The sequence below is a fragment of the Zingiber officinale genome, chromosome 5B (assembly GCF_018446385.1).
Source record: "Zingiber officinale cultivar Zhangliang chromosome 5B, Zo_v1.1, whole genome shotgun sequence".
NCBI classification, from domain to species: domain Eukaryota; kingdom Viridiplantae; phylum Streptophyta; class Magnoliopsida; order Zingiberales; family Zingiberaceae; genus Zingiber; species Zingiber officinale.
In genome coordinates, this window is record NC_055995.1 from 107,278,406 (window position 1) to 107,304,285 (window position 25,880).

General features: G+C 36.9%; 1 protein-coding gene across 2 annotated transcripts; it reads right to left on the minus strand.

Moving 5' to 3' along the window:
* Positions 1-20,267: 20,267 nt before the first annotated feature.
* LOC121987718 (probable trehalose-phosphate phosphatase 6) lies at positions 20,268-22,706 on the minus strand. 2 transcript variants are annotated; one of them, XM_042541450.1, is made up of 11 exons: positions 22,202-22,706; positions 21,996-22,136; positions 21,835-21,906; positions 21,652-21,744; positions 21,515-21,568; positions 21,316-21,417; positions 21,123-21,200; positions 20,927-20,996; positions 20,754-20,824; positions 20,580-20,672; positions 20,268-20,488 (listed from the first exon to the last, which is right to left on the minus strand). In XM_042541450.1, exons 1-11 carry the CDS (start codon positions 22,493-22,495, stop codon positions 20,432-20,434), a joined length of 1,125 nt encoding a protein of 374 aa, XP_042397384.1. In that variant the 5' UTR covers positions 22,496-22,706; the 3' UTR covers positions 20,268-20,431. The 2 variants fall into 2 exon arrangements, with proteins under 2 accessions (XP_042397384.1, XP_042397385.1); XM_042541451.1 differs by lacking the exon at positions 20,268-20,488 and having other exon boundaries at positions 20,571-20,672.
* Positions 22,707-25,880: the final 3,174 nt, after the last annotated feature.

A 25,880-nucleotide genomic window follows, 5' to 3' on the forward strand; every position in this document is an offset into this window, starting at 1 on the left:
CACCAACAGTAGAAGTGTAGGAACATCCTCTTAACGTGTTGTTATCAAAGATTGCAATAACACTTGGTTGCAGCTCTTGAATTCCAACTCAAGCTATAAAGATTTCATCTTACAAAATTCAAACTTTGCATGAACTCTTCACTGATCAAGAAACATTGTAAAATCTCGACACAATTAGAAATAAGAGTTCATTTCTGTATTTCTGTGCATTTCACTAGTTAAAATATGGAATGAAGTATCTAAAGTATTTAATCCAATTCACATTCCCAAAATTCAGTTTCAACAAATTTTCAAAAGGCAGATTTAGTCTTTCATAACATACTCTGCCTTTTAACAATTCAGAAGTCAAAGTCAGCAAGGATTCAATGTATTGTAACTGCCAAAAGTTACAAAGCTCCCAAAATCAGATTCAATGATGCTAAATTCTGGATCCTAGGTTTTCAACAGCTACAGTTTCAAAAACTCATCAATATCAATTCCAAGTTGACGCATCAGTTTCCAAAGCTGATCTGCACTAATGACCATGAATTTTAGCAATCCAATAGGTTGTTTATATTGAGTTTCAGAAATCTAACAGTGCCAAAACTTGGATAGCAGTAACATGAACATTTGCCCTGAACACCTTTTAGATGCTAAGTTGTAGAATTTTCTGAATTCCTATCAATTGATGTTTCTGTTTGTGTTCAAAAATAGCTTATTGATGTTAACTATACTTCCATGACCTTCTAAACTCAAGATGTTTATCAAGTACAAAGATTCTCATTTAACACAAACTTCTTCCAGCAACTTCAAATTCAGAAATTAGATTCAGTTTTGTTCTTGTTCTGGTTTCAATTCAGCAATTTAGAAACCTAATATAATAAGGCTCCAATCCAATTTGTAGTTGCACAAGGATCTAAAGTTTCCAACATCAGTTTCAACAAGTCTGAATTCTAGATTTTGGAATGTAGCTATAATCAGTAAAATGATCTCAGCTAAACACAGTGAATCAAGTCTTCACAAGTTTTAGAAATCTGAAAAGGCAATCATGTTCACAGAAATTCAAGTTTAAGGGGTTCCTGCATATCTGACATTCCAGAATTTGGGGTTGATTTCTGACTTCTGATTTAAACTTAGGGATCTGCTTGTCCATTCAACTTCAGAATCCAGCATCCAAAAATTTAGAATTCCAATCATGGAAGTGTTAAATAGAAAACAAAACCAAGTGGAAATGAATTTCCAGCAACTTCAACTCCAGAACTGCATCCTTCACAGATTGTTTCAGATTCAATATTCATGAATTTTCCAGATTTTCAACTATTGAAACTTGAATACCATTTGTCAATAAGGAATAAAGGTCTTTGTTTGCATTGTTTACTAATCAGAGGGTTACAAGAAGAGCTTGACACACAATTGATACTCTAAATTCAGAATCTTCTTTACAGTTTCAACAGCCGGAATAAAATTCTGTTATGCAATTCACAATTTCAGTTCCAGAAATTAAATCTTAGAAAACTTCAGGTTAAAACTTGAACGGTTTAGCTTAGGAGAGAGTATCATTTGGCAGTGCATAATCTGAAATTTGAAATTGATTTCTGTAAACAGATTTGTTACTGGACAATGAATCAGTGGCTTCTACAGAACATGCAACTTGGTAGCAAACTCTCAAGTTCAGTATATATAAATCAGCTGGTTTCTATAATCTGTTTCTATAGATTTCTATATCGGAACAGATGCAAATCAAAACCAATCACAAAATTTAGACTAACTAGGAAATCTTGATTATTATTTCCAGATTATAGTATCAAACTCTGGAATTCAAAGTAATCTTAGCTCGAAGATTGAATAGTTAAGCTTGTCAATTCACCTCATTTATCCCTGAATTAACAAGAAATTAAATTCTAAACAATGCTGAATCGAAACTTCTCCAAACACTGTCATAAAAGTAAATTCTGCTCCTTTCTGTTAATTTAGTTTCCCTTTTCCAGAAATTCTGATCAATTAGAAAGAAAGGTTTCAGAAATCTGATTTAAGAGCAACTTGGCACACAACATTTAAGATCTAATTCACAATGCAACTCCTCAACCAATTCAGAAATTAGTTTCATTGCATTCCTCTCTGATTTGTGATTCAACATCTTGCAAGCATTGGTAATTCCTTATATTTGTTCCAATTCCAGAAACATCTCTCACAAAATTATAGATATTGCATTTAACTCTAGAAATCCAATTTCAGCAGCTCAAAAGTTCAAAGATTTAGATATCCATGTTCAAAACATCAATTGTGTCATTCAGGAAATCAAAACTAGGATTCAAATTCAATGGAATTTCAACTTCTTTCAATGCTCAGAACCCTTCCGTTGTTATCCATTTTAATGTTTCAAACCCCAAGTTTCTGCAACTTAGTCTCATAGATTTTGCATCCTGCAGATTCAACATTTGAGATAACCATTTCAGAGTATAGGTCTTAGTAGTCATATGAATTTCTGCTCTCATTGCTACAATATCAGAAATCAATTCCCAGAACTCCAGGATTTACAGAAATAGACAAATTTGACACTTATTTCTACTGTAAATGAATTGCAGCTGTTCCTATTTCAGAATGGCTCTAGCTCTTCATAAACATGGAAACAATGAAAAAGGCAAAGGAAGGAGAATAATAGCAGGTCTGTGAACAAAAAGAACCAAAGGTCTGGATCTTCATACAAAAACTAGCACACACAAATAAGAAAGTTGCAGCTCCTATTCCAGCAATCCAATTCCAGAATTCAGAATTGAAGGTCCAAGGAAATTCTAGCTTTATTTATGAAGAGTTGGAATCATAGAAAGGTCTCATTCATCACTGTAATAATAGGAGACTAATTTCATCTTGTTGCTAGTCAAGAACACCATGAAAAATTGGCACAAAAAAAACTCTGTTTCAGCTATCAAAATCCAAATCTGATTTACTTTTACTGAAATCCAACTCCACAGAATTGTTAAAATGGTACCTTCAACAGCTACGAAGCTTTTAGGATCCAAGTTATTTCTATAATTCTTGGATTACAACTGATTTCTGACTTTTGGTTTCTAGATTCCAGTTTCAGAACATCAGGTCCATTGAATTTGTATCAACTATTCACCTACACATGACATGGTAATGGAAAATCAGGTCCTCTTGAACTCTTGCTGATTAGAAGCTCGCAACAGAAATTTGCCACATGACATATTAAACTGATAGATGCTCAACAATTTTTGGAACTCAGATTCAACTTAGAATTCTTCTATGTAAGTGTTCTCTATAAATTTCCCTTGGACAACAACAACCTTCAGAAAATTTGAGATCAAACTTGGCACAATCAGATGAGGTTGATACAAACTCCATGTTTTGTTTGGTTGGAACTTTATATAATATGGATGATCTTTCAGAAGAAAGTACCAAAGGATTTCATTTTCCAAGTATATTTTCCATTGATCAATGAAGGAACAATTTCATAAATGTATTTCCTTTTGGTATTTTGCATTCTTTCTCTATTTCTCTTCATGTAGATCTGAATTCTGGTTTGATGGAAGAGAGTCATGAGTGTGTTGCTGCTGGTAACCAACCCTTAAACATTTCAATTCTTGGATATGAAGTTTGAATTGTAGGAATCCGACCTCAGGATATAAGATTAATAAAGTTCAAATACTTGATAGCCAAAAGATAACTAAATTTAATTCTTGAAATAGTTCCTGTTGTGCTGTTAACAATATTTCCCTCCAATTCGATGTAAAGTTCAACTCTTATCCGCCTTTACATTCTGATTTCTGGACTTAAGTTTCAGGATTCAAGAGTTAAAGCAATTCCAACTGAGTTATGAAAATTTCAGCTCAAACAATGTCTCATTTAGTATTAGAATGATTGGAGCTTCAATTCAAAGCAATGCTGATGAGGATAGCATCATCAATTGGCACAATGCATGTGTGTTGAGGTAATTATAGACTTTACTGATTTAAAAACTAGTTGTTGGAATTTGGTATAAAATTCAGTAGGAGTTTGAAGAGATGCAACTCCCAAAATTTCAAGGTTTCAGAATTCATATTCAAGCTCTAGGACAAAGAATTTCTGCATTTCCATATTCCATAGATCAATTCCAGAAATCTTAAGGTATTTCTCCTATTTTAAGCTTCAGAACTCAGAATTCAAAATCAAAATTTTCAGAATTAAGGCCTAAGTTTCAGCATTGAGAATCTGAGGTGTTTCAACTTAAATCAACTAAAATCCAGCTAGAATAAGGGTATTATTTGGCACTGGAGTGTTAGAAACTCAAATTCAAATTGTTGCTATCCAAAAATAACATAAACATATTGGCACTAACAGGTTTTAAATGTCAAATTACAACATCTATCTCTGCAGAATTTAGCACATCAACATCTTCTTCCCACATATTTCTCCTAGAGTTTTAAATGTATCAACATAGTATCAAATCTCTAAATCCAAAGAAATTGTAACTTGCTCTTGACATAATAAAACTCAAGAAATGGATACATTTAGCATACAATCTTAAGAGCACTTCATTCATAACAAGATTTCAACATTTTCTTTTCTAGAATAGTAGCACTCCAACCTTAAAACCTTTAACATTTAACTCCATTGCATCTTTCCATATCTCCATCATTGGCTTGAATTTGAATCACGACCATTAACAAATGAATCTAAACATTCACCTCCCCCACACTTAATCCTTTGTCATCTAGTCAATCCATCTCATCAAGAATTCAACCACAACTCTCAATAAATGACGAGAAAAAATGATCAAGAATTAGAATGCTAGATGAAAATTTATATTTCAAGAAAATTGTGGGAAGGAAATTGGAATTTATGATGGAACAAGAATGATAAATATCCTTTATTTTCATGCATACATATGCCATTGTGATTTTGAAAACAAGCAAAGCAAGTTCTAGAGTTTCAATTGTTGTAAGTGTATGCCACACACAAAGAAAAATAATAGATATAGGCTTAAAGTGGTCCTTTCTAGGTAATTTTTCATGCAATCAAACTCAATTGATCAAAATGAAATCCACCACCATATTAATCAATATCATGTAAGTAAAGCATCCAATCATATCAAATGACCTAAACTTAATGATCAAATTTAAGAAACTTTTACCATCTTAAAAATATTACTAGAAAATTCTCATGAAAACTTTTATTCTAAATGACATGCTATATACTAAACAAAATGCAAAGTATGGAAACAAAATGCAAATGTAAAATATAAAACTAAGGAAAGTCGCACACAAAGAATTTATTAAAGCAAAGCATGAATTAAAATGTAAAAGAAAATGAAATTGGAACCAACTCTCCTTTAATTCCTGATGGTTGAAGAAGATTAAGAAGAAGAATCCACTCCGGTAATGGAGTAATTGCGGTTTCACTCATATTCTTTTTATTCATCATTTTTCCATTGAAAATTCGTTCGGGAGGACGGAGGCGGTTCAATTCAAGCATCCACTTCGGAAGCTTATATTCTCCTATAACATCAATAAAAGATAATCTCTCCCACTCACATATGGGATGAGAAAAGAATAGGAGAATATTAGTCTTGGTAGAAAATGTATCAAACAATGAATCATATCTAATAAAATCAATGAATGATACCTTTATGAAATTTTCTGATGAATCACAAGAAGTACTCACCTTGTCATATTGAAAGGTACATGGAGTGATGATTGTTACCTCCTTTTCATCAAGTAATGGCTCAGGCTCTGGTTCTGGTGAATGTTCAACTTCATGTAGTGATTCTTGGATTCTTGCTTCCATAGCACAAGACCCTACACTTACATCCTCTATTCTTGGTGATTCTTGAGGTAATGCTTCTAGTAAGCATTCCCCTACACTTAAATCATCTATAAGTAAATCTTCAATTCCTGCATTATCAACAACATCTACAACAATAGTATTAGTAGAGTCAGAAATTTGAACAACTACATCATCATCACAAATAACACTAGATAAATCTTGTGAAGTAATGGAAGTAGGGTCAGGTCTGACAAAATCTCTACTATTCATCTCCCCACTGGAGTTTTGCATTTGTAACTGATTGATGGATGGTACAATTTGATCTAATTGAATCTGAACATTCTGTATCCTTGAGAATTGTTGCTCTTGATGTTCACTCATTTGTTGCATAATTTCATTGAATTTCCATGTTGACTCTGCAAATTGTACTTGTGCATCCTTATACTTGAAATGTGAATAATCCACTTTATTAGAATTATAGGTATTAGGCAATTACTCATGCCTATTCTGCTGCTCCACAGGTGGGTAGTACTGATATTCAAGCTGATAGAATTGAGTCTGAGGCTGATAGTAATGACTGTCCCTCCTACCTCCAAAATGCTGATAATATGGATCCATGGTCAAATAGATTTCCTGTTCTTACACTGACAATTAGCAAATAGAATCAGAAGACTCAGGAACATATAAAATCAAACGCATGGATATATGAACATGAAAGCAATTAAAACAACAAAATTTTTAAGTTTTCCAAAATAAAGAACAATCCTAAGATTATCAAACACCGTATATTTTTCCTGGCAACGACGTCAAAATTTGATGAGCTAATTTGCCACACCCGTAAATCAAATTAACAATTTATATCCATGAACCCCTTAACTACACAATGATATTGTAATAACGAGCCCAGGATCGAATCTCTCGAGGAACTAACAGTGGGATGGTAATCTTAGGATCGTATGTTATTCCTATTTTTAGGGTTTTTAATATAAAAATGGGGGTTGTTGCTTTGAATCTAAATCTGACTAATGAAAAGCACAGTAAATAAGAAACTAATCTAATGCATAAATGAAATATACCTAGGTGCCAACAATCAATCAACAATGCATTGTCACCCGACGTTATGATTAAACCATCAACACACTTAAACTAAAAATGAAATTCAAGATACAATTAAATCTGATCTAAAGCATAATTCAAAACCTAACTTAAAACTTAACTACTTAACAATTAACTAAGCATCAAATAAGACTTAAACTAAATTGCATCAACGAAATTTCAACTACTAGACACAAATTTAACTTCAACAAGATAAAGAAATGTGGATTACTGATATGAATATACCAAGCATCAAAAGAAACTTGTTCTAGCTACAAAAATAGTAACAAGTGAAATAAAATGATAAACCATTCCAATCTCACAACCAATCTAACCAAACAACTCTTCTTGTCATCACACAAGAAGCCGGAGATGAGAACATCCAACTCCGGTCCTCAATGAAGAACCCTTAGCTGTAAATGAGCTCAGAATTGTTCAGTCACACTAGAGGAATGCCTCCGGCAAGCTAGAAACAACCCTAATCTATAAATGGCCGAAAATATGGATTTCTGCAACCCATAAATAGTAGCTCACAACCAAGATGGATTGAGGTAGACCATTGGAACGGTTGTAGTGTAATTTGGTATTAGTCTGTCTTGACTATAAAATTACACTAGTACACTATGTGTGTATTGAGCAGGACCATTTGAGGTTGTTCGGTTTGTACTGACTACATAAAAGAATAGAACCTCTGTTATTATGGATGTGTGTCCTCTTAATCCCTATATAATAACAAGCACGTATACTTAGTATTTATTTCTTTAACTTATCAATGGGTGAGATTTATTCGTTAAATCAATAGGTCTGATGAGTTGGGAAATAGTACTGTTTATATGGTGTGTTGTTGATTATAGAAGGAATCTGTTCCCTAATTATTTAGGTTGATGATGTCCCCTTGAGGAGCTCATAAGGATTATCATGTAAACCCTGTAGGTGGACTTAGTCCGGCATGATAATAAAGTTGAGTGGTACTACTCTTGGAATCAGATGTTAATTAATTGGGTTGTCAGTAACTTAATTAATTAATAGACATGCGATATCTTAAACACAGGGAGATTAACGCACTCATGATAAGAACGAGCCCATATTGTAATATGGGATTGGTGTGGTAGTTCAATAATAACCCTTTAGTGGTATGAGTTATTATTGATGGACTTGGGTTGGATGTTCAGGCCGAACACAGGAAGCCCAAGCCCATCAGGAGGCCTAAACTAATTCCTCCTCTAGGTCACTATTGTAGCCTCTATATAAAGTCTCGCATCCACCCATCCATAACTTGGTTTGGTTTAACTTAGTTTGGTTTAACTTGGTTTGGTTTAACTTGGCTTGGTTTAACTTGGTTTGGTTTAACTTGGTTATAGAAAGGGAGATTTTTTCTAAACAGAATTTTGTTATTTTTCTTCCTTTGTAACCGACGGCAAGCCTATAAAAAGGAGTAGGTGGTGGGTCCTAAAACCTAATTTTCACAATTCTCTTCTCCTCCTTGTGGCCGACGCCACCTTCACCTCCACCTAGGGTCGGCGCCCCCTTCTCCCTCACCTAGGGTCGGCACCCCTTCTCCCTTGCTTAGGGTTGGCGCCCCCTTCTTGCTTGCTAGGGGTCAGCACCCCTTTGATGTAATCCCCTGGTGGGTGGTGGCTTGAAGAAGAGGAAGAAGAGGAAGAAGAGGATAAGGTGTCCCATCCTAGAGCCTCCTTTTGCGACCGACGGTTTGGAACAAAGAAGAGAAGAAGTGTGGTTTTGTCTTGATAGATTGTTGCCCACACGATGTCCAAGAAGAGGAGAGGAATACGGCAGAAGATCAAGAGGTCTTTAGCTACGAAGAAAGGTACAACTAGTTCTTTAATTTTGCTGCGTAATTAGTTCAGTTTTCTTCGTATCAATTTTGAATACCAACACAAGAGGTCAGCGATCTTGTATTTTGATCAATGTGTGATTTGATCTGTCAAGAACTTGCTTGATTGATTAAACACATGTCTGATTGAACATAAGGGTTGCTAGGAAAAGTTCTGTACTTGTACAATTTTTGTACAGGGAAATTTAAACAGAATGGAATTCCAACGCCTTCAGTGTCTTGTTTGCGCTCTAGTTGGGCCACACGACTGTATGGATTTACACGGCCGTGGTCTGCTTCTGCTTTAGAAAGTTCACATGATCATATGGATTCACATAGTCGTGGTATTCTTCCCTTCTGGAGTGTGGCACAGTCGTGTGAGTTCACACGGCTAAAGCTTGATTTGCCACGGGTAAGACCACACGACCGTGTGGTTTCACACATCCTGAGCTTTATCTTCTTTATGTTCACTCCAATATGTATTTTTGTTCCATTTTCGCTCCAAATGATATCCTGTTAATAAAAATAAGTAAAGAGCAGATCTCTTAATAGAATATAATGGAAGTATGACATTTAAATGAAATAGGATGCAATACACATAGATTATGCTCATAAAATACAAGTAGATATGTGTCAAAATATGCATAAAAGTATATATAATCTATGTACATTTATGAACACTTTTTCATAAGTTGGGTTGTTGAGAAGTGATGCAGGAGAGAATCCAAAATTGGTATTTTTTAAGTAGTTATCTGTTAATTAAGCTTAGTTTATTTTTTATTTTTAATTTTGTCCTAAATCTTAGGAACCGAGTCTTGATAGTTAATTTATCCTAAATCATAGGGAATAATTCTAGTTAGTTATTTTTCTGTTTATATTTTTTTGAGAGTTTTGAGAGCTATATAAACTTATGCTTAGATGATGTTTGGGGGCAAGTTATTTTAATATTAAATCAATTGATTTTGCTTAAGTCACGTTACGTCTACATCTCTTTTGTTCTTTATTTCCCGCTCTTATTTTATCAAGAATGTTTGTTTTTAAAAAACCTATCTTGAGCTACTTCTTATTTCGTTATTTCTCTCTTGTTTCTACTTAATCCCTCTGTAACTTCACATCCTAGAATAATCTATATTCTGCTCAGTGTTAGTTGGTATCATAGCTCATTAAGATCCAATAGAGGGTCGTCGTGGACGTGGTCATGATCATGAAAGGCAGGTTCCGACTGAGGAAGCCTCACATTGTAGTCGTAGCACCCAAGATGAGATTCAGTATCTACAGAGACAAGTCACAAAGTTATCTCAACGTCTAGCGACACGAGAACGTAAATATCGTAAGTTCCTTTATTCCCCTTTTTAAAAATCTCTAATTTCCAATCGAGAAGAGTTGTCCATGCACAAGTTTGGTTTCAAGAAATATGGGTTCAACCACCCTACCACCTACAACTTCGAGAGAACACCAACTCCTCGGTGCCTCTACGCCCCCCCTTCCTCTCACGACGACGGAGACAACCATGAGGATGCGGACCTCGACAACATCGAGTACGACCATTCCTACTCTCTCGATTATCCAATTACAGGAGGTAGCGAAGACGACGACAAGATCGAATTATTCGGTGATCCAATTTACGACGAAGATGAGATCGAAGCACTAGGCAAACCGATATTCAATGATGAAGTTGACGAGGTACTCTCTAGTGATGACCATGAGATTTTAGTCTTATTTGAGGATGCAGTTTGTGTCGTATCAGAAGACAATGCGAAGAAAAGGGAGACTATGGATGTTGAAGATATTATTTTGAACTTGAGGACGAGTTCTTTTCAACCTAGGGCGTCTGATACAGGAGCATCCAGTGGCACAATCATCTCGTACCATCCAACATGGCTATGTTCCCCTTGGAGTTGTTACGAGAAGAAAATAAAGCTACCAACTTTCCTTTTGAATCTAGAAGAAGGATGATCGAGGCTACTTACAAGGAAGATGATGAGTTCGTGGTCTTCTGACGTGGTTGCACTCTATTCGGAGTCTGAACGAGATGGAATCCCTTTAGATTTGGTAACTAATAACTCTACACTACTTTCTATGTTTAGATTTTTCAAACAAGATGAAGCACGAAGACATGGTCTATAATTTGCTTCCTTACAAAGTGATAAAATAGACCTAGACTTGGATCTACCAGCTGAGGTGCAACAACTCCTATTCGACTTTGCTAATTTGATGGCTGAAGACCTTCCTCCGGGACTTTCCTCTAGGAGAAACATTCAACACCAGATTGACCTCATTCCGGGGTCAAGCTTACCTAACCGGCCGACATATCGTGTTAGACCTAACGATGCTGAAAAACTACAATGACAAGTTGTGGAGCTATTGAGACAAGGTTATACTCGTGAGAGTATAAGCCCTTGTGCAGTTCCTTCCCTACTCGTGCCAAAGAAAGATGGTTCGTGGTGCATGTGTATTGAAAGTAGAGCCATTACCACAATCACGGTGAAGTATATATTTCCGATTCCTCACTTAGATGACATGTTAGATCAACTTTCTAGTTCAAAGATCTTCTCCAAGATTGATCTTAGGAGTGGATACCACCAGATTCGAATCAAGCCCGGAGATAAATGGAAGACCGCATTCAAGACACAACATGGGTTGTATGAGTGGATGGTCATGCCTTTCGGACTATCCAATACACCCAACACGTTCATGAGATTCATGCATCAAGTCTTACGACCTTTCATGGGAAGATTCGTGGTTGTATACTTGGACGACATCCTCATTTATAGCCCGACATGAGCTTTGCACTTTGATCACCTTTGTACTATTTTTGAGAAGCTAAAGGAGGAACACTTGTTCATCAACAACAAAAAGTGTTCTTTCTTCATAACCTCAGTTTTGTTTCTTGGATTTATAGTGTCTATCAATGGTGTTTGTGCAGATCCATCAAAGATAGATGCAGTTTTAGAGTGGTCGCAACCAAAAACCATTCACGACATCCAAAATTTTCATGGATTGGCCTCTTTCTATTGTCGATTCATCTGGAATTTCAGCACCTTAATTGCTCTTATCACTGAGTATCTCAAGGGGCAAGGGTTCAAGTGGACTGAAGCGAATACAATTAGTTTTCAATTGGTGAAGAAAAAGATGACCGAAGCACCCGTTCTAGCACTTCCAGAGTTCACATTCACGCTAAAGCATCAATCCAGGAGTCTTAATTGTGTTGCAAATGTTGTAAGCTGTCATTCTTCCCTGCTTACTACCATGAGCATTAAGGATGTTGGCTTTGGATCTTTCTTAGATATACAACACATTATCAATGAATTGCATAACGAAGGACACTTTGACCGAGATAAGACATTAGCCCTCATCTCTTCCGACTTCTATTGGACTAAGCTAACCAGTGACGTAGCTCATTTCATGAACCGTTGCTTTGTTTGTTAGGAATCTAGGGGAACCCTCACCAATGCAGACTCTATTCTAGTTGTGGTGGACCGATTCTCCAAGATGGCTCACTTTATGGCATGCAAAAAAACCATGGATGCTGTTCGGATTGCCACCCTCTTCTTCAAAGAGATTGAACATTTACACGGTATTCCTCAAACTATTAATTCGGATCGTGATACTAAATTTGTTAGTCAATTTTGGAAGACTTATGGGAAAAGCTAGGGACAAAGATAAACTTCAACAGTGCCTATCATCCTCAGACAGATGGTCAGATCGAGGTAGTGAATCGAAGCTTAGGAAATCTTCTAAGATGTCTCATAGGAACCAAACCGAAGCAATGGGATCTAATTTTACCTCAAGCAGAATTCGTATACAATAGATCAAAGAATAGGACCACTAGTTTGAGTCCTTTCAAAGTTGTTTATGGATGAAACCCATCTAGGGTACTGGATTTAGTCCCTATTTCGCGTCCCGAACAAACTAACCCCAAGGCTGAGGAGATGGCCGATCATCTTCGAGTTATTCGTGAGCAGGTTAAGCAATCTATTCAAGAAAGTAACACCGAATACAAGATCAGGGTAGATCGGCATCGACATCAGGTTCTTTTTTACATTGGTGATATGCTTTGGGTTGTATTAACTCGTGACCGTTCCCCTATTGGTGAATAGAACAAGCTCAAAGATCAAAAGATTGGACCTTGTGAAATACTAGAAAAGATTAATAACAATGCCTATAGGTTATGACTTCCTAGTCATTTAAAAACTTCTGATGTTTTTAATGTAAAACACCTAAGTCATTGTGCTCTAGAGCCGGATACACCCACCCTAAACTCAAGGATGAGTTCTCTTCAACTCTAGACGACTGATGCAAGAGAGAATCCAAAATTAGATTTTTTTTTTTTTAAAGTAGTTATCCGTTAATTAAGTTTAGTTTATTTTTTATTTTATCCTAAATCTTAGGAACCGAGTCTTGATAGTTAATTTATCCTAAATCTTAGGGAATAAGTTTAGTTGATTATTTTTCTGTTTAGATTTTTTGAGGGGTTTGAGAGTTACATAAACCTATGCTTAGATGATGTTTGGGGACAAGTTATTTTGATATTGAATTAATTGATTTTTGCTTAAGCCACGTTACAGCTACATCTCTTTTGTTCTTTATTTTCCGCTCTTTTTTTCTTAGGAAGGTTTTTTTTTAAAAAAAAACCTATCTTGAGCTACTTCTTATTTCGTTATTTCTTTCTTGTTTCTTCTTAATCCCTCTGCAACTTCACACCCCAGAATAATCTATATTTTGATCGACGTCAAGAAGTCAACTCATGACTTGACATATCACTCCTATTCAGTTGAGTAGACTTAGACATCCCTTTTGACACCTCTCTTATTGATAATATCTCATCCTCTTCAAATAGAGGAATTCTTTTATCAACATCACCTCTATTTAGGAACTCTGTTTCGAGAAAAGTCGCATCTCTTGAATCTATTTTGGAGATGGATTCATCTAGTTGCTCACCTATGAAAACATAACCTCTAGAGGTCTCATGATATCTAATAAAGATTCATTTCTTACCCTTAGGTCTCAGTTTTCCATACTTATGAAAACTATCATGAACATAAGCAACTGACCCCAGGGTCTCAGATTACTCAAATCCGATTTTCTGCATGTTCAATGTTTATATAGGGTAGATAGAACTGACTTTAAAGGGATTTTGTTAAGTATATAGGCCGCAGTTAATAATGCATCTCCCCAATAGGAGATGAACAAATTAGCCTGCACTATCATAGATCTAACCATCTCAAGAAGAGTCCTATGTTTCTTTTAGCTACCCCATTTTACTATAGAGTTTCAGGGATTGTCAGTTGTCTAATAATCCCTCTATCATTACATATTATCTTGAACATATTAGACAAATATTTCCTTCCATGGTCAGTGCGTAGAGTTTTAACTTTATGTTCTGTTTGATTCTCAACTTCGTTCATATAACGAATGAAACAATCTAATGCTTCACATTTATGAGAAATCAAATACACAGGATCAAAACGAGAGAAATCGTCAATAAATGTAATGAAATAGGAAGCTTCATGTCTAGCCTTCACATTCATTGGACCATAAATATCTGAATGAATTATCTGCAATAATGATTGAGCTTTAATAGTCTTACCAAATGGTTTCCTAGTTACTTTTCCAGCAAGACAATGCTCACATATAGACAAGTGAATCTTAGCCCGACTACCTAATAGACCCTCTTTAGCCAACCGATTCATATGTTCTTGTCCCATGTGTCCTAATCTAGCATGCCAAACCTCATTAGTTATACTTGCATCACTAGTTAGAGCAATATTCAAAAAACAACCCTTAATAACATAATTGACATCTGATTCTATATCAAGAACCATAAAATTATTTGTTAAAAAATCATATCCGATTGACACTAAGTCAATCTTAAGTTCAACACATAAAAATTAATATAATACCCTAAATCAAGAAGACATGTAACAGAAATAAGATTTCATCGAATTTCAAGAGCATACAAGACATCATGTAGAAACAAAACACTACCACCATGGGGGTTGAGTTTGCAAGTGCTGACTCTTTTGACTTTAACTCTTGCATTGTTTCCTACATATGTCCATTTATTGCTAGTTTGTACCCAACAATACTCAACAAATGTAACTCACTCCTGAGCTACATGGTTGGTTGCTCCCGAATCTATAATCTATAATCCACAAAGAATAAGAATCATCTAATAACACTAAACTAGTAACAAAATGCTTAAGAAAAGAAGACACATTTGGATTTACTTTTTTCAGCTCAGTGTACTCCCGAGAGAAGTGACCCTTCTTACCGCAGTTAAAACAAGTTAACTTATTTTTAGGTTTCTTTCCAGTTTTCTTTCCTATCTTCTTAAATGGGACCTGTTCCATAGTAGCAACTTCTTTCTTCTTTCCCTTCCCTTTCTTGAACCATTTCTTTTTCATGGATCTATATGATCCAGCAGAACCTAAAGTCATATAGGCTAGTCCAGAAATCCTTGCGAATTCAACTCTCTCCGCCTCCAAGTCTACATGGCATGAGACATCAGTGAAATTCTTGATACTCTCACTGTGAGTTAGGTCTGCTTCATTGTCTCCCAAGAATCTGGAAGATAACGAATAACTACTTGAACCTATTGTTCATTGGTCAACTCATGACTAGCAGTTTTAAGCTCCCGAATCATGTTCGACATCTCCTTGAGGTGTTGAACCATCGAAACATTCGGACGCTTCTTGTAGCTATCAAACTTGATCGTTAACTGTCAAAGCTTATTCAAACTTACTCCACTGTATTTTTACTTGAGGGCTACCCAGACTGCATGAGCCAAAAGATATGACTCATACTCAAAAGCTAGGTCATCTACCATTAAACTAATCAATATGTCCTTTGCAGTGGAGTCTTTTTTCTTCCATTCCTTATAGGCATCAATATTTCGTCTGTGTTGTACAGTGGGACCATTTATAGGTTCTACCATAACATGATTTACAACCTCCAAAACTTCTTGTTCCTCAAGTACATACTGTATCCTGAGGTGCCAGATCTTATAGTTATCCCTATTAAGTTTTTCACCCTTGTTGAGTTCAACTATAATATTTTTGGTTACCATAATCTATCATAAATAAATACATTATTTAGTATTCAGTATAATTCATATGCATGCAATTTATAATTGACTCAATATTAATTTGAGTTGGTTTACAAAATCAAGTGATAACTATATTTTCACTCATTATTTGTATGATCAACCAAATCAATATTGATCAATTCTATTACACATATTCTAACAAATGAACTAATCATTATATTATGATTTTTTTGATTAAATGAACTAGTTATTTAATAAAATGAACTAATCATTTATCATGTAGAATAAATAGCATAATTAAATATATGAATGAATATATCATTAACATAAAAATATGATGCATATTATTAACATGTAATAAACTGACATGAACTAAATGGACTAATATTGTTCATACATAATGACAATAATAATAACATAACTCTAATAAACTAGATAGGCTAACACAACTTCTACTAGGACAGATACTAGTGTGGTGGCCCATATTATCTCTTTCAACGTGCACTCATTTGAGACAATCTCAGGTAGGACAGCTTTAGGATTCTCTATCGGATATAGATTTGGATCCATTTCCGGATTCTCCACACACTCTTTCGGATCCTCCTTTGATTCTGCAAGATCTTCTAAATTCTCCTCGGATTCATCAGGATCCTCCTTTGAATCCTCTTTTGATTCTTTAGGACGCCAATCTAAATAAAGTAAATGTCTGCACATCTCTGAATATGAGATGTGTCTTTCAGAATCATCCCAAAGTTGAAGTGTTATCTGTCTAAGATGTTCCGGCAGTGAATAAACCAAAGCCCATCTTCTGTGTGTGTCTTAGACTGGAAACTCTTCTCGCTCAAGTTTCTAGAACAACCGATCGAGCCGACCAATAAGCCATCTGACTCCGTAAACCAGGTCATAATCAAGCTCCTTAATCTCCTCCCAAAGCTCATGTTGTTGTATATCGTGACTAGCTATATGCCAAATTAAAATTAAATAAGTCAGTACAAAACTGACTAACCAGTACAAAATCGGCTTAATTCAATTTATACAGACATAAAACCAACATTATAAATCAAGAAAAATAAATATTTTCAATTTTTAGGAGTCTAAGTCTTCTGATCCATCAGACCGATCAATCAGAAATCCAGATCCTAAGCTCGGTTTATTATCCTTATTAGAACTAATCTAATTAGACAAGGATTTTCTGTAAAGTCTATTTCAATCAATTTCGAACTTATTGATTAAACTTAGGTCTATTTGACCAAAAAAATAACTATTAAATTAAATTTGACCTATTAAAATAAATTAATTAATCCATTTGATTAAATCTAATTCAGTGCAGACTCAATTTATTCAATCCAATTTGACTAATTTTATTAAATCAACAAGACTATATATATATATATATATATATATATATATATATATATATATATATATATATATATATATATATAAGCTACAGTCAGCGTTGATATTAAATGCATAAAAAAATTATTTTTTTCATAAAACCCATACGAAACCTAATGTTTCATTTCATCTTCTTCCACCATCAGCCACTGCCTCAAATCGACCAGAACAACCGATGAATACTCGATCCCATTGTGACATGGTTGCCGGACATAGGAGGTGCATTCTTTTGGCGATTGCTTGTGATGCTGTAGACTGAGGGAAAACCACAACACGTAGTCATATTTTTCCAATCATTGTGCTCAACTCATGGCCGAACAAGACGGAGACAAACTCCATTGGGGCCTGGCAATAGTCGCTCATCATGACTCAGTCGCGATTTCGCCCAGCAAACGGATCGAACAGGGAGCGAGCCAAAAATATGGATTCAACATAGAGGTAAGAAAAAATAAAATAAAATCTCATGGTTGAACAGAGAATATGAACCTCATCATATAATTCAAACATGTATAATCATGCTTTAGAATGCAGACTACTCTGATACCAATGTTGCAATCTAAATGCATGAATTAAAACGTAAACGCTAAACACTTACAGCGATCTCACATAGATCTGTAATGGGTGACGGTGTGATCTTCAGACTTGCTGTCAGAAGAGAAATTACAAAATCAGAAAACTCTTCATAATTTCACAAACCAAATCCCAAAGCTTTAGATGCTACAACTCCTCAACTTTTTCACACCCCACGAACTACCTTAATTTGGACGCACCATTTACAATAGGAATTATTCCAAGGGTAAAAGGGGCTTTTTTTCAAAAGAAAGTGGGCACCACATTCCCATTTCTTGTAGACTTGAGTCAATTACCTAGTCGATTCAACCATCAATCAATTGATTTTCATATTAGTTTATAGAACCAAATCATAAAACCTTAAACAGACTTGAAATTTTTTATTTCCATCAGTTGACTCAATCACTAATAGACTAGATTATAGATTACGATCATCCTAATGATTAAGTCTTGCCTATGTTGGGAAGTACCCTCTTACAAGGATATGCACTTGCAACTCTTAGCTCACCATATAATTATCTCTACCACAAGGCTCTTCTTTTGTCAAGTTTCTTTTCTCTAGGATGCATTCGAGCACTAGGTTCACTTCTTGTGTCATCCATCACACCCTGCTGATGTAGCCCACTTTCTAGGCACAATTGTATTTTGATGTTTCTCGTCTTAAGCTTCCTTTGATGTTTTATACCACTATTCTTCAATCTCCATGTATCTTGAGCCATTGGGTAATCGAGACCTTAGCCATACCAAGTCATTTTCATGTGTGTATTCATCAAGTTTTTCATGTTAAATAAAATCACGAATCATAACTTAGACTCTTTGTATAAACATCAAAATGTAATATTAAACTTAATCATTTAGGGTACGATTGCATCAATAATTTAAGTTTTGTGTTGACAACATTAATGTAGATGTGTTTGCCAACTATTTCATATCAGGCACATAATTTTAAGCAAATTATTATTTCCATACAACTCTTCTTACACTTTCTTGCATATGGTTGCGAAGTTTCATCGTTATTATTTCCATCCTTTCATATAATGCAAGTCACTAGTTGTTTGAATTTCGTTGTTCAGTCATTGTTAGCATTGTTGCCAAAGAATGTTTTCTCTTGATCAAAGTCAAAGATGTTAAGGTCTTCCTGTGCATTGGATTTTTGATGAATCATCCAACCCAACTTCTCGTCTATTTGGTAGATGCCCTATCTTAGATGAAAATATATATAAGTCAATTATAAACTTTCGTCTCACTTAAATTTTCTTGCACAGACTTTCTCGTCTTTCTAAAAGATTTGCCTCTAGGATTTCCCTTCTTAAGATACCTTACTTTTGAGACTTGCTCTACTGAGAGGCTGTCTTTGAAACTTCCTTGTCAAATATTATAAAGACTTTCATTTATCAAACATCCGAGCAATATTGGCTTATTAAGATTTCCAGTTGCTAAGCATTTGTTCAACCTTTGCTTGTTGAGATTTCCACGTATTAAACATTCGATAAGCTTTGATTTATCAAAACTTCTACTTATCTAGTATCTATTGACCTTGATTTGGTAAACTTTATTAAGTATCAAGTATTTGATCATCTTTTACAAATTTGGACTTAACACGTGTTGAACTTTTTTGATGCAAACACCTCTTTAACTTCTCCAATTATTAATTAAGAATCCAACCAAATTTTACCTACTACATAACTCAATCACTTAAGTTAAACATTAACTTCCAACCAAAAAATCAAAACACCAATAATTGTTCACGATCAGCTTGAAATATAATTGCACCAATAACTTTGACCTACCAATAAAGGAGCCAGGATCGGCATAGTCTAGCTCTCTTAAATTATTAAAATTCTTAATAAAAATAAATTAATTAAAAAATATATTAGTATGATATGTAATAATATTAAATTTTATCAACATATTTAATATTAATAAAATTAAATTTATTAATTTATTTTTTAAATTAAAGAAACTTAGGTGCTGCACGACCCAAACTTGTTTATATATGGTGTTAATTTAAGCAGCACACAACATAACTCAGATGATAAAGCCGACCAATTGACACTTTTTTTAATGATATTATTTGTTTGTTATAAGGTTATTTATTGATGTTCATTGTACAGGAATACATTATTTTCATTCTAGAAAATAATTAGTTTATGAGAATTAAGTATAATTAATTTATGCAGGCAGACAATCAATCATAGGCTACTGTGTGTTTGCTTGTTTGTCTCCGGATTGTGGTAGGATATTCAGGTTATTTTTCAGGTATCCGTAGTTCGAACCTTACTTATGGTATATTTACAAGAATTTTTCCTCCAAATAGAGGGTGTAATCAAAAGATGCTGGGCTTCTGTGCTGGCCGTCATGTGCGTTTCCCGATTTATCCTGGTGGCCGGTAGAAAACTTACGTGAGACCGGACTGGTCACTCCATGTTCGATGTTACCCAGCCTGTTAATCATTTTTTATGTGTGTGAGCGCGCGCTTGTTGGGAAAAAATTAATAACTAATCTTTGGTGCCAATTTGCATAACTAAAAACCTTTGGTATTTAGTAGTAAAAATAGATTCAAACTATTAATTACAAAAATAAACTCAAAATAGTAGGCGTCATTATATCATACTGTTTTATATATGATCTCCATTTACACAAAACGTAACGGAGCAAAAGCAAAGCGAAATTCCCCTCTCTCTGAGAACAGGTTATAAGATTAATGTACGGAGTAATTAATGGCAAGAAAAGGTGGCAACTTCCTAATTAGTTCCAGACAGACGATTCCACTCCACCAAACGTACTAGGAAATCCATTACCTGTAATCAAGAGATCGATCGCATTAAACTTGCAGAATCGATGCATTGATTATATTGTTGGATCAAAACAGGGGCCATCCCATTAGCTCACCTCGGCGGGGTTACGCAAGGAATAAGAAGCCTTCGTCTCCTTGGGGAACTCTGAAACAAGGATTCCAATGCCTTGCCCTCTGTCACGTAACACCTTGGAAAGAGACACGCATGCATGCAACGTTATCACTTCCATTCATTTATCACTATGCTAAACATCGTTGTCCGTGTATACCTGGAAAGCATCCTCGTCCGTGCGGTCGTCTCCGATGTAAACAGGCACCACGCTCTGGCAGTCAGCGAAGCCTGCGAAGATTAGTAGCGAGTGAGATGAGGCCAACGAAGTTGGTATATATATATGGCTGATGTTTGTTTAATTAGCTCGGGCATGGTCAGTCGTTTTGTTACCGAGCGTTTCTAACAGGAACTCCAAGGCCTTCCCCTTGTCCCATTTAATACTCGGACGAATCTCGAGTACCTGTTAGATTGATCAAGGGAACAAATATCATTAGACAAAGAACTAATTACCTCTATATATATATATGCGAAGTTCACACTTTCTCCCATGTTGAGTTTTTGATTAATTTGTCGCACAGAGTCAAACCTTTCTCCCTTGGGTGACCCTTAACTCGGGGTGTTCCTTTAACACTGCGCGCACCTGCTCCACCAGCAGACCCCATCGCTGCATAAAGTGATTGCAGAGGTTGAACTATGTGAGCAGTTAAGGCAAAAGGCATCGTTTCCATTCATGGAATGGGAGGAGGAGCATGTGATATAATTGAGGTCACGACGATGACCTTTTCATCCACACATCTGAAATGGACAGACACACAGAAGGTGTTGTTCTCCACCTTGGCGCCAGGAATGGTTCTCGTCTTCTCCGACAGTGTTTTGTGAACCTGGTCGGAAATTAATTAAAGCAAATGCAGAGCAGTTGTTGACTGGCAGTTATATTTCAATAACACTTGGAAAATATAGGAGAACCAGCCAGCCAACCTCATTCATAATGGGTAAGAACTCGCTTGCCGGTTGAAAAAGAACAGCTTTTTTCTGAACCACAATAAATCAAACAAATATATACAAAAAAGAATCACGGAAGCTAATTAACTTGGACAGGAAAAGGGGCTACCTACCTTCTTGTTGTATTTAGTTCCTTCGGGAACTTTGATGTCCATTCCGTGGCTTCCAGCATAGTATAGTTCAGTCAATTTCACAAAGTCGTACACCTAAAATTGAAGATACGTGACAGTACTGGATTAGCAGATGAATTGCATACACAAATCGCGCATGCATGATTCAGTAGCATCGCTGCGTACCTTGCTCCGGCAGCGCCCGCTGACAACCGCAGTGGGAAAGCACTTGGCCACTTCCTTCACCGCGGCTCTCATCTGTCGATCACACAGCAGACCGATGATCAAACTTTTTTCTTATGTAGTTGTTTGGTCGAATGAAGAGCAGGATGCAGGGTGAAGCTTACTGTTTCAGATATGAAGGCGGAGTCGGGATCGTCGACGATGGGAGACAGAGTCCCGTCGTAGTCCAAGAACATCACGATTTGCTTGCCCCTGGTCGCGATCATGAGCTGTTCGAACTTGCTCAAAGCGGATGGATGTTGAATCTGCTCCATATTAAATCTGATTAATTGAACAACTGCGCGCTCGAAAGTATAGTAGCTCTTCTTACCATCCAGGCGGAGTTATCGTCTATCTCGTACTCGACGGCAGGGACTGCCGTGGATAGAGCGGCCACCGCCTTTAAGTGGGTCGGAGAGGAAGCCTTCATGGATTCCACCAACACGTGCGTCCAGCCTCCCGCATGTTCAATCGGGGAGTTGCACTTCTTCTTGATCGAGGCTGCAGCAGGGGCGCCGCCGCCTCGCGGCGGCGGGTAGAGGATCATGGGCGACGATGCCGTCGTCGCCGGCGACACCGTAACGGGGAGCAGCCCCTCCGGCACCACCACATTAACGTTCGCCATTTGAGCCAACGATTGAGCCAGAAGCACAAACAAGAAGAAGAAGATAAAAAAGATCGGATCTTTCTCGGCGTTTAAAAACAGGTTTTTTAGTATTCCAGCGGTTGGTAAAGCGGCGCAGGTTGTTGAGATTGGGGAGTTGGAGAGGGAAGTGGGCGTTGTGGGGGCGGAGGATTTATGGGAGGGAGCCGCACACAAGCCGACGAAGAGGGGTGGGGCCCAAGGTGGACGGTGGAACACAGGGTCCTCTGCTCCGCCGTCGTCAACGTCGCGCAGGTCGCCGTCGAAGCCTGCTCACGTGTCGACTCCCGGAAGCCGCAAATACTTGAGCCCCCTAATAATGGTGCTCCATGAACATCATCCTTATAATTGATCATCCATCCATTAACAATTCCTCGACACTTTTATCAAAACAAAAACAAAAACAAAAACAAAAACCTAAAAAAGAGTAAAAGTAAAATTTACAAAAGGATTCTGACTTTGTTAATTTCTCTCACGGGCACTTCGTACTTTAAAATTATTCAAAAGTAGTGCTACTTTTGCGAAGTGAAAAATCTAAAGTTCCTTTATCAGTAAAGGTAAGAGAGTGGATTGCTACACCACACACGTGAATCGACTTAAAGAAAAATTCAGTGAGCCGTTCGAATACAACATCACAAGTCTGAGGGACGGTGACGAGACAAAAAGGGAAGAGGGTGCTTAAAAAAGGGAGTTGGAGCTTATCTTTCTTCTCATTATTCTTCGGATTGCAACATACTGATGGAATTTTTCGGGAGCAAGATGATGCTCAAGTACACTCCCGATCTCCCCTAGATCCGCCACTGGTTAGGGAGCTTACGGATAGATTTTAGGTTTTTGAGTACAATAATGAATTGTTTGTAGAATTGGACAGGTCCTGTCTTCATAGAATTGCAACACCAAAACCTCATAGGTCTAATCACTTCTGAGGAGATACGGACTGCCTCTTCGGCATTGGGAGTGATCGAGCTCCGGACCAAGGACCAAATAGATATGGGTCAAACTTCTTTAAGACAATATGGAGAATGGTGCACACATATTTGTACAAGTCTATCTAGGAATTCTTCACAACTAGACAATTACTAATCACACGTTGATCGAGTTGGTTTCGAAGTCAATCATGCACCAAATGTCACCGACTACCGTCCGATCTCATGTTACACGATGATGCACAAGATAATTTCTAAGGTATTGGCAAAATGGTCGTGAGAAGTAATTAGTCTACTTGATCTAGCACAGGCTGTATATGTTGAAGATCGCTCCATCATTGAAAACATCCACCTTGAATAGGAATTATTACCAAAATATGCATGGGAAAAACCTCCCCAAGGTGTGTACTAAAAGTGGACCTCCAAAAGGTGTTTGACTCGATGGATTCATCATTTTTCCTTGTCGCTCTTCAAGATTTTGATTTCTCACAATAGTTCGTCGAATGGATTGAGGAGTGTACCACCACCGCCTCCTACTCGGTGGGCATCAATGGTGTTATGTACGGATTTTTCAAAGGGCAGCAGGGTTTGCTACAAGGGGACACACTCTCTCCTTTCCTCTTTGGACTATATTTGGAGATCTTTTCAAGGGCGCTGAAGGCCACGCTACCTCAGTACAACGCGGCTTCCACTCTCACCTCATGTGCACTAGGGCGAGAATTAATCACTTAGCATATAGAGATACTTACTCCTCTTTGGGTGGGCTGATGAGTCGATGATTACAGCGATTAACAAGTTGTTTGGTGAACTTTGGATAGCAGGCTGGTCTTCTCCCTAATTTTTGCAAGTCCAACTTATGCATGGCTAGAGTTAGCCATCGTGCAACCACTCGACTGCTTGAAATCACTCGGTTTCAGCATGGGAGTTCCCATTCTGCTACCTTGGTATTCCTCTTGCAGCGGAAAAGCTTCACTTAGCAACTATGGGCCTTTGACGAAGGCTATTATGCAAAGACTAACTTCTTGGCTCAAGCAAACTTTGTCTTACGCACGCAAGCTTGAATTGGTAAATACGATGCCCCAAGGTATCAAATGCTTTTGATTTTCCGTTTTATTGGTTTTGTGTGAAGTAATAGATAAGATATATGCAATTTGCTGCTCCTTCGTTTGGTCCTCCAAGTATTCACCCATCTCTTGGGTGGTAATGTGTAGCAAAAGATGAAGGTGAATACTAACTGTGCAACTTACGAACTTGGAATTCACCCCTTTTATCCAAGTCCTTATGGAATATTCAACGGGAAAAGGACTCACTTTAGGTCTGATGGGTTCATCATCAGTACCTCCAGCACACCAACCTATGGTAGTGGCGAGCCAAGGCATCAGACAACCCACTCGTCAGGAAACTATAATAGATCAACCAAGAGATCATGCTCATCGCTAGCTCTGCTCAAGCTGCCACTAACCAACTTGCTGGCAAGTTCGATTCCAAACTGCAAAGTGGTGTTAGGGATAGTTACAATCTCTTCAAACCACGGAGCACAAAGGAGTGACCAACAATAATGTGGAAGACATTCCTCATGCCAAAGCATAGATTTTTCATTTGGTAGCTTGCAAACAACAAGGTGTGGACTAAGGACAAGCTGGCATATGTTGATTGCAAGACTTGTCTATTGTGCCAACAGATGGATGAGACAGAGGGCCATATTTTCTTTGATTGTTCAACAATCAAACCACTATAAGATAAGGTGTGAAGTTCGCTCAATATCAGCCCAAAATTTGCCACAATTACTAGTTTATTGGATTGGTTTGGATAGCAATAACACATAGACAACTATCTCAACAAAGCTCATCTCTTGGATATCTCTTGCATGCTCTATTTGATTTGACAAACTTGAAATAGGTGTTAATATGAAGGAGGCATACCAAATGTCGAAATGATGTTTAGAAAGGTCCAAACACATATATTTTGCTTCTTAAGGTGGTCGAATGTAACTTGATATATGATTCTATCTGGAAGGTGTGAGGGTGGACCAATAGTGATGTGGCGCGCAGATTGACAGCTCTAAGAACTCCTATAATGCGGCGTGCAGATTGATGACTCCAAGAACTCCTAACGAAGAAGGAAATCGTCAGTAAGAGGGCCAAGGAGAGGGTCCCTAGTGCAGCTAGCCCAACAATTAAGTCAGAAAATGATGGTGGCGCAAAGTAAACAACAAGTAGAAGGAGATGAAGTATGTAATTGCACATGCATACCTGTGCCAATGGAGAAGGACCCCCTTACATAATGTCTCTCACAATCTTTGCATTAATGAGGCATTATCTTGCAGTCAATCAACCTGCCTCATCATTATGCTTATATCGCATCCATCAATCACATCAGTATGGAGAAGGTGTATTGTGTAAGTATCTATACATAGATATGATCCTCTGATAAACTCACGT

Bases quoted from the DNA above. Each gene is read 5' to 3' on its own strand.
- LOC121987718 (XM_042541450.1), bottom strand. From the start codon at position 22,495: ATGGCGAACGTTAATGTGGTGGTGCCGGAGGGGCTGCTCCCCGTTACG. The intron at 20,825-20,926 runs GTAACAAAACGA...TAATCTTCGCAG, and splicing joins GTTCCTGTTAGAAACGCTCG to GCTTCGCTGACTGCCAGAGC. The intron at 20,489-20,579 runs GTGAGCTAATGG...TCTTGATTACAG, and splicing joins CCTTGCGTAACCCCGCCGAG to GTAATGGATTTCCTAGTACG.